General features: G+C 40.6%; 1 protein-coding gene across 1 annotated transcript in view; it reads right to left on the bottom strand.

The window, feature by feature from the left end:
- Fbxl7 (F-box and leucine rich repeat protein 7) overlaps window positions 1–12,855 on the bottom strand; it is a 368,035-nt gene that overhangs the window by 243,791 nt on the left and 111,389 nt on the right. Inside the window, exon 2 of the mRNA XM_021183496.3 lies at window positions 4,501–4,590. Within this exon, the coding sequence (XP_021039155.1) occupies window positions 4,501–4,590 (90 nt within the window). The remainder of the gene's footprint in view (window positions 1–4,500; window positions 4,591–12,855) is intronic.

The following is a 12,855-nucleotide window of genomic DNA, read 5'->3' as shown; positions in this document are numbered from 1 at the left end:
GCACACACTGATATTGCTAAATATCAAAGCTGTTCCTCGGCTCCACAGCTCTCTCTGAGCTCAGCTCTCTCTGGTAGTCTAAATTGCTAACAACGAAATCAAAGAGCTTCCTGTGTTATGGAAAAAGGGAGAAAGGAAGAAAGGAAGGAAGGGAGGGAGGGAGGGAGGGAGGGAGAGAGGGAGGGAGGGAGGAAAGAAGGATAAACAAAAAAATGAACAAACACACAAACTAGCCATTCCTTATAATTTCAAACTCCTACGACTGTGCAGGTATCTAGCCTGATAAGCAACATTTACAAAACAACCATCTCACTGGAGCAATCCCTGAGAGGAACAGCTGACCTGGCCATGTTTAAAGAATGGCTAGCTGAACTGATAACTTCATTTTCCTCCAGAGGAAGATGAAGGCTGCTCTGTTGAGATGTCACCTTTAAAGCCACATCCTCATGCTATGTGCTCTATGAAAGTCAAATTTCAGATTGCTTTCTGGGAGACATCACAACCCAGCCCAGTTCATTGACCCCACTCAAGGCTGGTTGGTGTGTGCCCCCATTCAATCTCCATAAGATGTGATTTACGCTGTTTGTGGTCAGAGGACATAATTTTTAGGATGGGATACTTGAATGGATGATGGGTAGGAACGACTTCAAAGACTAGAGGAAGACAAGCGACATGACTGGAAGAAATTATGTTGGGACTTGCAAGATTGGCATGCAGATTATGCTGGGAAACTAGAAAATACCTAGCTTTCTATACTTGGACCTAACCCCCCTATAATGTCAGGAAACCAGGAGCTCAAAGTATTGCAAGGAATATAATGGGCTATAAAGAGAGCCTGTATCAGTTGTCAGGGAGAACTCCATGTCTCTAGCATATACCTTAGATACACACAATGTTTGCAAGAGAACATTCCTTGTGGGACTATAATACCATTCTCAGCTAAGTGTTATAATGTACACTGTAATACTAGCACTTGGGAAGCCAAGGCAGAGAGACTGCAAATTCAAGGGTAGCCTAATCTACATAGAAAACCTCTATATGAGATATTAAGAAGTATCTTTTTTTCTCATGGGTTTAATAAATGTTATGAATATATTTCATGAAAACATGAAACACATCTCCAAATGAGCCTCCATGAAGCAGGCACTGAACATTGCCTAGGAACACAAGACCACACACAGGCCAGTCCATAGTCCCAGAGCTGGTCTTGCTATGTCCTGCTTCCCTTCCAAACCTCAGAGGCACCAGTTTCAAGGTGCTGTTAGTGTGGTTTACACGCGAGTTTGCATAAGTGTCAGCTTACTCTACAGCCTTCACCACTGTCCAGTTAAAAAACAAGGACAGCCTTGATGTGTCTACTGACAGTTAAACCACCATTTGCATCCTCCATCCAAGTTAAAGCTGATATGAATGTCCTTCTCTTCATTGTACAAGATGTCCTCAATTTACAGCACTACGCATTGTATAGTGGAATCCATGTTCTCTAATGGGGAGGCATAGCCTGTACCCCTAGCTACATGACACTGGTCAGACTCCAGTCCACACTAATATAGTCACACAACACCACAAACAATAACAAAACATGGGGACCAATACAGTACCTTCCTTTTTCTCCCCATCCCACCTAGAGATAACCCACAACTGCTGAATGGTGTTTGCAACCCCATTGCTATGGTTCTCAAGAGCTCAGGGAACTAAGTAATATACATTATTTGTTTATTTTCTAGATTATTATTGCCTAGTTGCTTATCAGTCTAGACCTTTAAACTGAAAGTCAGCCTATGCTCTTAGAAGGCCACGCTGATGAAGTCAGGGGTGAAAGACATCAGGAGAGAGCCAACAAACTGAAGATAATCACTATAAAGAGCCAAGTCTACTTTTACCAGTTTTCTTATCACCAAATGTTAAAACACTGTGGATGGAGAGATAGCTCAATGAAAAGTACACTCTGCTCTTCTGGGTTTAGTTCCCAACACCCAAATCTGGTAGCTCACGACTGCTCTATCACCAGCTCCAGGGAATCCAATGTCCTTTGGCCTCCAAGGCAACTGCACATGCTTGTGATTTTGTACACACACACACACACACACACACACAACAGAGCTTTTTTTAAATATAAGGTTAAACATAATCCTTGTCAATGCTAGGTAAATAGTTAGAAGATCAGTTTTAAAGGAGTCCCTCCATACTCTCGGCAGGAAGCTGACACTGGCCTTCTGTGAATCTATGAAAGCATTGCCAATAAGAATCACCTGGTATTTTCCAGAAGGAAGGAACCCACATAACATCAGGTAAATCCACTTGTGGAGGTCAGCGAATGTGCCACTATAATCATTCATCCTGAGAGGCAGCCGGAGGCCCTGTCATCTGCGTGGGGAGAAAATGAGCCCTGGCTACTCACCAGCCTCTCACGGAAGCAGCTGTGCACCAGGCTAGGCGGCCATCAAACACACTTCCCTGAAGTAAATGCCCAGGATGCACTTAGAGTTTAATATTTTAAAATTTCATCAATCAAACTCATGTAGAGAAAACTGGATGTTCATTCTTCACCCCTCCCCACTCAGATAGCACAGGGTAGCACATTCTTTTATTATTTTATTTTATTTTATTTTTTTACTATTTTCAGTTCTCCAACTAAACAACATCTTCCACATGGATGGGGCTTTTCCATATGAGATCTGGAAAGGGACTCCACACTAATGTAGCCCATTAGTAAAAATCCGGTTTCATAAGAATATCAAATTTTCATAGTCTTTTACCCTGGTATTATTTTCATAATGCCAGAAAATGCAATCATGACAAACTGTATAAAACATTATTATGGGAACCAGTACCTCTCCCTGGTGTGTGGGGAGAGAAAAGAAAAGGAAACATGAGGCCCCTAGGCTTTCTTTATTTTATTTTTAAACATGGAGAACAACATTTTTAAGTGCAAAGGATCCTAGAATATCTTTTGCCAATTCTTTCAAGAAAACACCAGCAGGTTCTATGCTTCAAGGGAGAAAAGAGAATAATGAGAAAACATCAACACTGGCAGACACAAGTTATTTAAAAATTTAACCATTTTCATAATAGACACACAGATGTGGCAGGAGTAAAGCTCACGTACCAGTGTGAAGCATTGAGAATCTCATAAAAGGGTCTCTTAGCTGAAGAGAACCACTCTGAATAAACGGGAGCCATTTTCAGTCTGTTTCCTTGTAACAGAGATCCCAAAAGCAAGTGGCGACAAGCAAACAGTGAGGATTGCTCACTGCCTTCACTGAATTTCAAGAATGATCAAATGCCCCTTAGCTAGCGGAAAATTAAAATTGGATTGCTACCTGGCCCTTTGCTGTGCTACGTAGAACACACCAATCCATCTGCCTTAGAAGCTGCTGATACACAAGAAATAATGCAAGGTTCTAAACACAAATGAATATAATCCAGCCTCCAAGCCACCTATACACTGGTCTGAGAATAATGAGCCCCGAGAAGGGCATTCTGTGCTCCCTGACCCCAGACAGAGAATATGAGAAGAGCAGAGAAACCAGTGGAGGAAAAGCATCATCATCAAATACATGAATCCCAATACAGAATAACAGAACGTAAGAAAGCAATGAGCCAATGTCAGCCTGTGAGTGTGACTCCTGATCTTAAGAGCAGCCTCCAAAACAAAACTGCACACAAGTTGCCTTAGCACCCTGTACACCTGAGAAAACCTGGATGCATAAAATACGCAAACAAGCTGACCTTCTAGCATCAATGGCACAAAACCAACCTTTGTTGCATAATTAATTCAGAGGGAACTCTTATTCAGAAAGGAAATTATCTATTGTGTTTTACAGTAAGGGTAAAAAAAAAATGGGTCAACTTTCTACTAAATACCATAGGAAAAAATTCCTCAATCAAGTATTAGCTCAGAGTTTCCTGGGAAGCCATTGAATTTCAACATGTACTTCCACAGATACAACCGCAAAATCCCCCATCAATCATGTATGCAAAAATGGTCATGTTTAATAGTGATGTATTACCACATATTATTTAAATAATGAAATGAAGCTTTTTTTTGCATATCCCAAGCTTCCATGATTAATCAAGTCCTACGTATGTCAGGATTATGACCCTCCTATCGGCACAGCCTGAATTTAAGGAACAACTATCTTGCACATTCTTGCAGGAACTTACAACTTGGATCAAAAGCTCTTCTATCATACCATTTTACCATACTGGAATATGGGTATATGATGTCATAGTGACTTTGCTTGAGCCACCCTATCATGTGTTGGCAAAAGAATGCCATGTGCCTTCATGTTAAGACACTTAAATCCCACCAAGCCAACTTCAATGGCAATACCAACAGTGAAGAAAGCAAACCTTGGGACATCGTTGCCTTCTCCTTTTTAACAATCTGATAGACTCCCATGCAGTAAACTAGGCGTAAATCTCCCACATTCTCTGCCTTTCAAACAGCCAGCTCCGGGGAAGGGAGGAAGAGAGAGGAAGAGCAGGGCTGCCTACCTTCGCTGGTGGCCACATTCCTCTGGGCTTTGGTTGGTGTATGGTCTGTGCTTGAACTCACGTCGGATGAGACGCTTGAGCTGCCTTTGCCTAGGGAAAAACAAGGGGAAAAAAGGTTGCTTCTGAGTTGTGGAATTTCAGAACTGGACCATGGCTTGTATTCAGTCACACACTAAGCCACTCATTTCCAAGTAAGTGGCTAGAACACAAAACGTGGAGTTTATTAAAGGGCTTTGACTTATGCATTCAATATCTTTGGGGAAATATTTGACACACATCACAGCAGAACCAAAACGCTCTTAGAACATATGAACTCAGACAAGAACATAAAGCATGGGCAATGAGCTAATATAATCTCGTCTTGGCATACACGTGAATAAGTAAGGATGTGTCGGGAGCACACCCACTGCATTAACACGACTATACACTTCGCATCTCATAGCTCTGTAAATAAACTCTCAGAATGAAAAGAGAATTATCAGAGGAGCAAGGGCTTGTAGGCTCCACACGGCTGTGTCACATTAAGAACACAAATCCATGGGAAGTAACAGAAAACCAAGTACTGTACTGTACCCAGTACAGTAGTCCTCCATGCAGGCAGGGTTTTCTATTCATGCGAATGCTTAGCATAACCTTTGGTTGTCATAAGCAAGACAGAGGTACCACTGGCATGTCAACAACAGTGGCCAGGCTTGGTGCTAAATGTTTTAGAATGGACAAGACAGCCCCCCACAAGAAAGAATTTTATAGCATAAAGTCCAAGCACTCTTAGGTTGAGATATCCTGGTCTTCCTGATTGTACCTACATCCAGGGCTGAGTTTCTACACCTCTCACCTTGTACAAACACGTGAATAAACACTCTCCAAAAGAAAGAATAAAGACTATAAATGCAAAGCACACTAGTCCACAGAGGGGAGTCCCTGAGAGCTCTGATGGCAGATTTCAAAATGTTTCACGTTACCCAGGTCCTTGTATCACCTCCTCCTCCATAACTTTAATTATCACAATAGAGCAAAATGGAAGTTTTGCCAATGTGACTGAAAATCATAAGTTAATAATTATTTAATTAAGCAAAAAGAAGACTATCTCGTATAGACCTGACAGGATGAGGTAAGCACTATGAAGAAGTTATCAGAGAGAGGACCCCTTGTGGTCCTTGAGTTACCAGCAGCAAATGCTAAGGTTGGAGTTAGGCTGATCTTTCACTACAGTGGTATGAAGTTGGTCAACATCATCTGAGATGAGAAGAAGACCGCAGATATTAAAGGAGAGCTTGACTCTGGCTAACACTTTAGCTGCTGCTTTGTATTTCCCTGTCCAAAGGACTCATTCAATTCACGCCCAGGATCCTAATCCAACTGTGAAATAATAGCTACACCTTCCTTGTGTTATATTCTTTTATGTCACAGTGATTGTGCAGCAATAGAAAATTCACTAACTGTTAACTAAAGACACAACTGTTTCATTCCACAAAAGTTATGATCAGAAGTTTATAGTAATGGAGAAGTACTGGTATCTAATAGTCTTCCTGGTGTGATATGCGATGAATTGGATATTTACTTTCTACCAAATTGTTAAAATCTTAAGCCCCAAGGACATAACATTAAAGAATGAAGCACTTGAAAGGCAATTAGATTACGAGAGTGCAATCCTCATGAATAAAGACTGTGCCCTTGACAAAGACATCTCAGCCCTCATCTGCCACATAAGGGTATAACCCAACAGCAGTATATGAACCATGGAGCAGGTCTTTAGCAAAAACCAACTGTACAGGCATCCCAATCCTAAACTATTAGCTTTCAAAGTGTAAGGATTAGGTTTCTATTAGATATTAACCACCCAGTCTTGAGTATTTCATCATATAGACTAAGCCAAGGTTAGTTGAGTAAGCTGATAGTCTAAATTCACAGCACAGAACAGTGCAAAGTCTTTTATGTAAGGAGCTTCAGGATTCTGTCTCCTATGTTGGAAGTCATGGAAAAAAATCCAAGTTCATGAGTAATAATATCACCTGAGCTAGGAAGACAAATGGATTTGCTTCCCTTGCCCTAACTCACTGTTGGTGCTCCAAACCAATCTCCTACTTAGATTGCATTTTACAAAGGTCTCCCTGCACATTAAGTGACATGGTATCATCACTATTTGTTTGGATGGAGCCTTTAGAGATCGATTGACATAGAGAGTCTCTTACCAACTCAGAAGTTCGTAAACTTGCTCCCTGTCTTCAGAACACATCTCCTTTGCTTTGTAATCTTGAACATTCACACCTCCTACCTCCCTCTGTGCTGGAACTTCAGCATCTATATCAGACAGGGAGGTTCTTAAACTTTGAGATTTCTGCTGGCTAAAATTGTTAATGACTCTGAGTCCATTAGATTATTCGTCAAAGCCAAATAATATAAATACTCCTTTTAGCAGGGCAAAAATGTTATTCTACACCACCTATTACATAGACTTAAATTGTTTTAATTATGTTATTGCTTGGTGATATGTAAATGAAAAACATAAAATAAATACCATATGTTCTACCTCTGATTCAACAAGAAAAGCCAAACAAAATAACAAATTAAGCACAAAATAATAAAATACATAACATTCAAGTATAATAACATTAATTTGACATGATAGCTGATGGTGTGGTTTTTGCTGGAATTAACTTGCATTTCTTAACTTAAAAATATTAAACACTGGCATCTAAAGCCTATGTATGTGTGCTTGCTTGGAGGACATCTCTGCTACCCTGGGTTGTATGAGAATTAACTCTACCAGCCCACCACTCCTTGAGATAAACACAGGGAATTTTGGTTTTAGGAGACAGTGTCTTACAATGTAGCTCTGGCTGGTCTAGAACTTTTTATGGAGATAAAGCTATCTTTGAACTCACAGAGCTGCCGTTCCTTCCCATGTGCTGAGATTAAATTGTGTGTTACCACACCAGGCAGGGAATCCCCTCTTACAACAAAGTAGACCCTGGGCAGAGCTCCATTTGGTCTGATTTCTTCATTCACATCTTTGGATCTTTTGTTTTCTCTACACTCTTAGTCCAAAATCATTGTAGAAGAGCCCTCCCTTAGGAAAAAATGATGTCTTACAGTGGGGCTCTTATGCTGTGAAACCAAGATACTATGTTTTAAGAGTTTCACCACATACAGTAATCATTCAATGGACCAGTTGTCTGAATACTAGCACACTAGTACTAATGATTAGAGGAGGATACCCAGAGAATCCATCACCTTAAATGACCCTTCCTTTGTGACGGTAGCATTCATGTATAAGTTGTCAATACATTGAAAACTGAGAGATAACACGTGCCTGCGTATATTCTCAATCACAGCTGGAAACATATACCATCCTTGTGCTAGTGAGTGAGGAGAAGGAATAAAGGTGAGAGAACAATATTATGATTGGGTCTGTGTGGAGCTGGCAGTGAGCACCTGGGTATGGTGGTACACCCTCATACTTTAGATGCTTCACCTTATTAAATATTCCCTCCATATGCTCAACATGGTCTCAATCATTCTTCCAAATCTCTTTATTGCTTCTCAAGGAAAATGTTAGGTTTCTCCATTTCCTAATTATCCCCACCAATACCAGCACAACACCATGGTTATGATGGACTGCTATTAAATTCTGAGAGGATGGGCTGGTGAGATGGCTCAGTGGGTAAGAGCACCCGACTGCTCTTCCAAAGGTCCTTAGTTCAAATCCCAGCAACCACATGGTGGCTCACAACCATCTGTAACAAGATCTGACTCCCTCTTCTGGTGTGTCTGAAGTGTACTTACATATAATAAATAAATAAATCTTTAAAAAAAAAAATTCTGAGAGGATATATCTACTTTAGGCACAAAGCAGCATGGATTTCTTACCCCTCAAGAACCACTTTTTAATCCCCTTGAAGGTAAGACTGCTTCTACTGATGTTATACATCCTTCCAAAACTAAACATTTTAAAAACACACCAATATTTAATGCATTAACTAAGAAATGTAAGATCATTAGGAGCCCAACTACAGCTGGTTTTCACCGTCTGAAGTGGTTCTATTTTATAACATCACTACAAACACAAAAGCATTGCTCCAAAATATCGTGTAATACCCTTCTCAGTATTTTCATCACCAGTTCAATGCAAACCTCGTCTTATGTGTTTCTCTTCAGAGTCATCACATCTGGTGTGCTTTTGGTTATTTACATTCAACTCAAGGCCAGCAACACTATTTATGGGACATCAGAATGGGACATCTGCTTTTAGGAACCTTAGAACGCCTTTTAGAATGATACCTTTTCAATGGTAAAGTTACCAAGAGGCAGTAGTAATAAGTCATGTTCCAATAGACAGACCATTAAGGAATACTGATGATAGCTGAAGATATGCTTCACTTACCTAGCCTGTACAAAACCCTGTGTTTAACCCCATTACTGAAAAAAAATGAAGTCAAATAACAACACAAACAAAGAATTGTGACAAATAGCATGAGATAGATTGGCAGAGTCCCCCCTTCCTAAACTCATGAGAACATACTCCGATGAATACTTCTGAGTATGTACTTGTGAGGAAGACAAAGATGTCATGTCTGTGAGCAAAGCTGTGGATGATCAAATGTGACTTAAGTATTTTTGGGTAGTTGCAAGGGGATAAATTTGAGAATACAGTAGCTGTCAATGTGAAAGCTGACTATTCATTATTCTGTCTTACATGTGTTTCTGCATCTTGTAGCCAGATTCTGTGATGACTCGAATGGGTGGCATGAAGGATCCAGAGTGAACAAGCCTTAAGTTGACCCTGTCATTGCCACTTCCTAGGCTTGGGGAAACAACTAAACCCTGCCCATCTCATGAGGATCAATAACTGCATTCCACAGCTACTGTCATCATTAAAAAAATAACTGAGATATATTTGTAGGGATGATAAAAGCAGCTCAGAAATAACCAAATATCTTAGTATATTTGGGTTCATGTTATAGATACTGCCATGGTGGTTCTCATCAAAACCAGTTCCCAGTGAGTTCAAGAAGAGAAAGACAGGGATGGCAGGGTAGGTGAGGACAGAATAAAAAATTAGGTATTAAAGGATATCAAAGATAAAAGATCCATTCCACTGAAATTGATAAATGTTATCTATAGCTACATTAATAAGTGTTCAGATAATTATAATCCTCACCATAAATAAGCCAATGGGTGGATCAATTCAGACACACTCTCAACTCAGGGATGTCAGTACAACCACATGCCTGCCTTCACACTATTATTTCCCCTTGATAACCAACTGCAGGTGGGCAGGCTCTGCATGTGTTTCTTTCACTTCTGTGTCCCTGGGCTTGCTAGAGCTACACTATGAGCACTCAGGACATGTGTTAAACAGTTTACATAAGTGGCTGGCAACTGGGATGAAGTAGAGATTTATCCTATTTCTTTATCCCCAGCCCCATGACATTTTCTAAGAAGCAACATCCAAACCCATGCTTGCTCAACAAACTCTATATGGCCAATGTGCTTAGAACTTGTGAACATAACTTCCAAAACACGTACCGATTCCCAGTGGGGACATGGAGTAGTCTGTATTAGTTTCCTGGAGCCATCATAATAAATCACTTCTAGCTAGATGACTTAAAATAACAAAAAAAAAGTATTATTTCAAAGTTATGAAAGCTGCGAGTTTGAAAGCAAGGTGTTGACAAGACCATGTCCCCCTGATGCACTCCATGGGCAATCTGATGCAGGCTTCTTTCTTAGCTTCAGCAGGTTGCCAGTAATCCTTGAAGTTCCTTGGTTGCAGCAAGCCTAATTCTCCTCTGTCTGGACAGTGCATAACTTCCTTCCCTCTGTGGTCTGTGTCTTTTATAAGAACACCAGTCACAGGGATCAGAGGCCACTCTACTCTTGGAGCCTTCAATACGGCAAACTGCATCTGCAATACCTCATTCTCAAAGAACAGTCCTATTGGTAGGTTCTGCAGAGGACATAAACTGGAGAAGAAAAAGAACACAGTTTGCTCCAGTGTTACCTTAAGCATCACTAAACAGAAAATCCCATCCTGACCTGCTGTATGGGTACTCACTCAACACTCACTGTGTGCCAGCATTATTAGGAAGGAAAATCAAGATGAACCATTAAGATTTAGAGCATGATAGAATTGAAGAAGTTTGGGGTATCCAGCTTGAGGAAAGGCAGCACTTAGCACACAGGCTGCACCGTTCCACGGTGAAAAGGTGGGCACCTTCCTACTAATGGCTTCAGGACAGAGGCCACTCCCCTGAGCCACATACCACCTACTGGCCTTCAGGCGATTCAGTGAGAGTTAACACAGATGTCAGCTGACAGAAAGACAGATGTTGCTGCTGCCACTGCTACTGCTGCTGCTGCCTCCGCCGCTGCCTCCACCACTGACAGATGGTGTCTCAACAGCCGGTGTTCTGAACCGAGTAATGAGCAGATCTGAAACATGGACCGGCTGAAAGCTTCACACACCAACACAGAACTTGCATTGTAATGTAAGTCACTGCAAAGTCCTCCTTTATGCCAATAGCATCACTACGATTTATACTGGTAATTAATTTCTTCACACACATCCAAGTTCCGAACGGCTACTGTGCTCATGAACCATTAAAAAAAAAAAAATCAGTGTACAAGGGAATAGTACACTGTTCCTGGGAGTCACCTCCATTTCAGTGTGACCTGAAAACACCTTCAAAGCCACGTGCTCCTTCCTGGCATGGAGCCTAAGTGTGGATAAGTCCTTGACAAGCCCTTCTGATATGCTTGTTCATTTTATCCCTTCAATATCCTGTGGCACACAGTTCAATGAATCATGATAGTCCTGACCTTTTCTTCTGCCGGGTTTTGGGAGCTGGGAAACAGCAGAGAAAAGCTGTCCTGGCCTTCTATCACTGTAAAAGGACAAAGAGTATGGACCTCTGAGAATGCAGCTCTCTGTAGACTAGTCCTGGACTACATACAGGGAAGCAGTCACAGACAGTTGGAAATTAGGGCTGCTTGCTGACTCCAGAGTTTTCACAAAGTACCTTCCCATGAATTTTCCTTAAAAATCATTGAAGACCAATCTAAACCATGAAAACTCTTTAGGTGACTTCCAGTCACCTTGTTGCACCCTCCTTCACACATAGCAATGATCAAGAGGGAAAATAAAAGGGGGACCACAGTCTTCATATTTACATCAAATGCAAGGCAAACAGCATCTCATTTCCAACTATGCACTGGCTGGTTTCAAGAAATAATAATAATAATAATAATATAAACAGGCAAAAAATTGTTATCAGTTGAAGCTGCTACTACTAGACTTCTCAGTGGAGTGAAGCAATGGAGATAGGAGCCTGTTTGCTCTACAAGGTGGGAGGTGTTGGAGGTAAAATTTCTTTATGATAAAGAAAACTGTAGCTTGAATTGAGGAAGAAAAATGTATACCATAAATATGTATTCATATATTTCTAACTTCAGATGCTGGCACTACAAAAGGCAGAAAAAAATATAAATAGTGGGAATAATGATGAATTTTAATGTCTTTAGCACAACCAAGTAAAAACAAAAAGCAGTATGCTTAGCCAAATGATAAATCCAGTATGACTTCTAGACCCTGACAAAGCATCTAATTTTCTCTGTGCAAGGACTACATGACTTGATAGGTCATTCTTCTCCTAAAAACTTCAATTCAACTTCCATTATAACCTATGTTGTATTTTCAAAGCTTTATGCATTAAAAAAAATCATTCTCCTTAAATTTTGCATTTATAGCCCTTTTATCATATAAATTGTGGTCATAACCTAAGTGAGGGTTTTCAAGGGCCACTGGAGGGAAAGGGTTCTCTTCTGTACAGGGGCTACATCCAGCGAAATAAATCTTGCCCAAAGCTGGAATTGTTCTTGAACAGAGCACTTGAAACTAATCTCTTCTCTCTTGAAAATATGCTAGTTTTCCTTCTGGCCAGAATAGACCAAATTCCCCAGAGAGAGCTGTTGTTTCCCTTCTATGATGCACTGAGTCTAGATTAAGCATCATAGAATTCCGCATGCATTTTTGCCTCGCACTCTTCCGGCACAGAGGCAATATTTCATCCAGAAAGGCCAGGGACATGTGGACTACCCTCACATCCAAATAGGAAGAAGAAACCAGGGAGTGAAGCTCAATATATGTTAAAGTGTTCGTCCACTCTAGGCCTTCCTCTTCATCTCCTTGTCAAATTTAATATTCTCAAACTAAAAAGCAAGTTGCATTTGATAACTAAGCTGAAGAATTGAGGTAGAAATTTCAGAGTATGTTTATGTTATACATATGTTCATAAAGGCTTGAGTGGAATGTAATGAATAGGCCTTTGACTTATTTGAATATAAAGCAAGAAT

The sequence above is a fragment of the Mus caroli genome, unplaced genomic scaffold, assembly GCF_978045245.1.
Source record: "Mus caroli unplaced genomic scaffold, Mus_caroli_1 scaffold_16, whole genome shotgun sequence".
Lineage (NCBI taxonomy): Eukaryota > Metazoa > Chordata > Mammalia > Rodentia > Muridae > Mus > Mus caroli.
The sequence above is the reverse complement of the archived record's forward strand: the minus strand, read 5'-3'. Positions and strand labels throughout refer to the sequence as shown.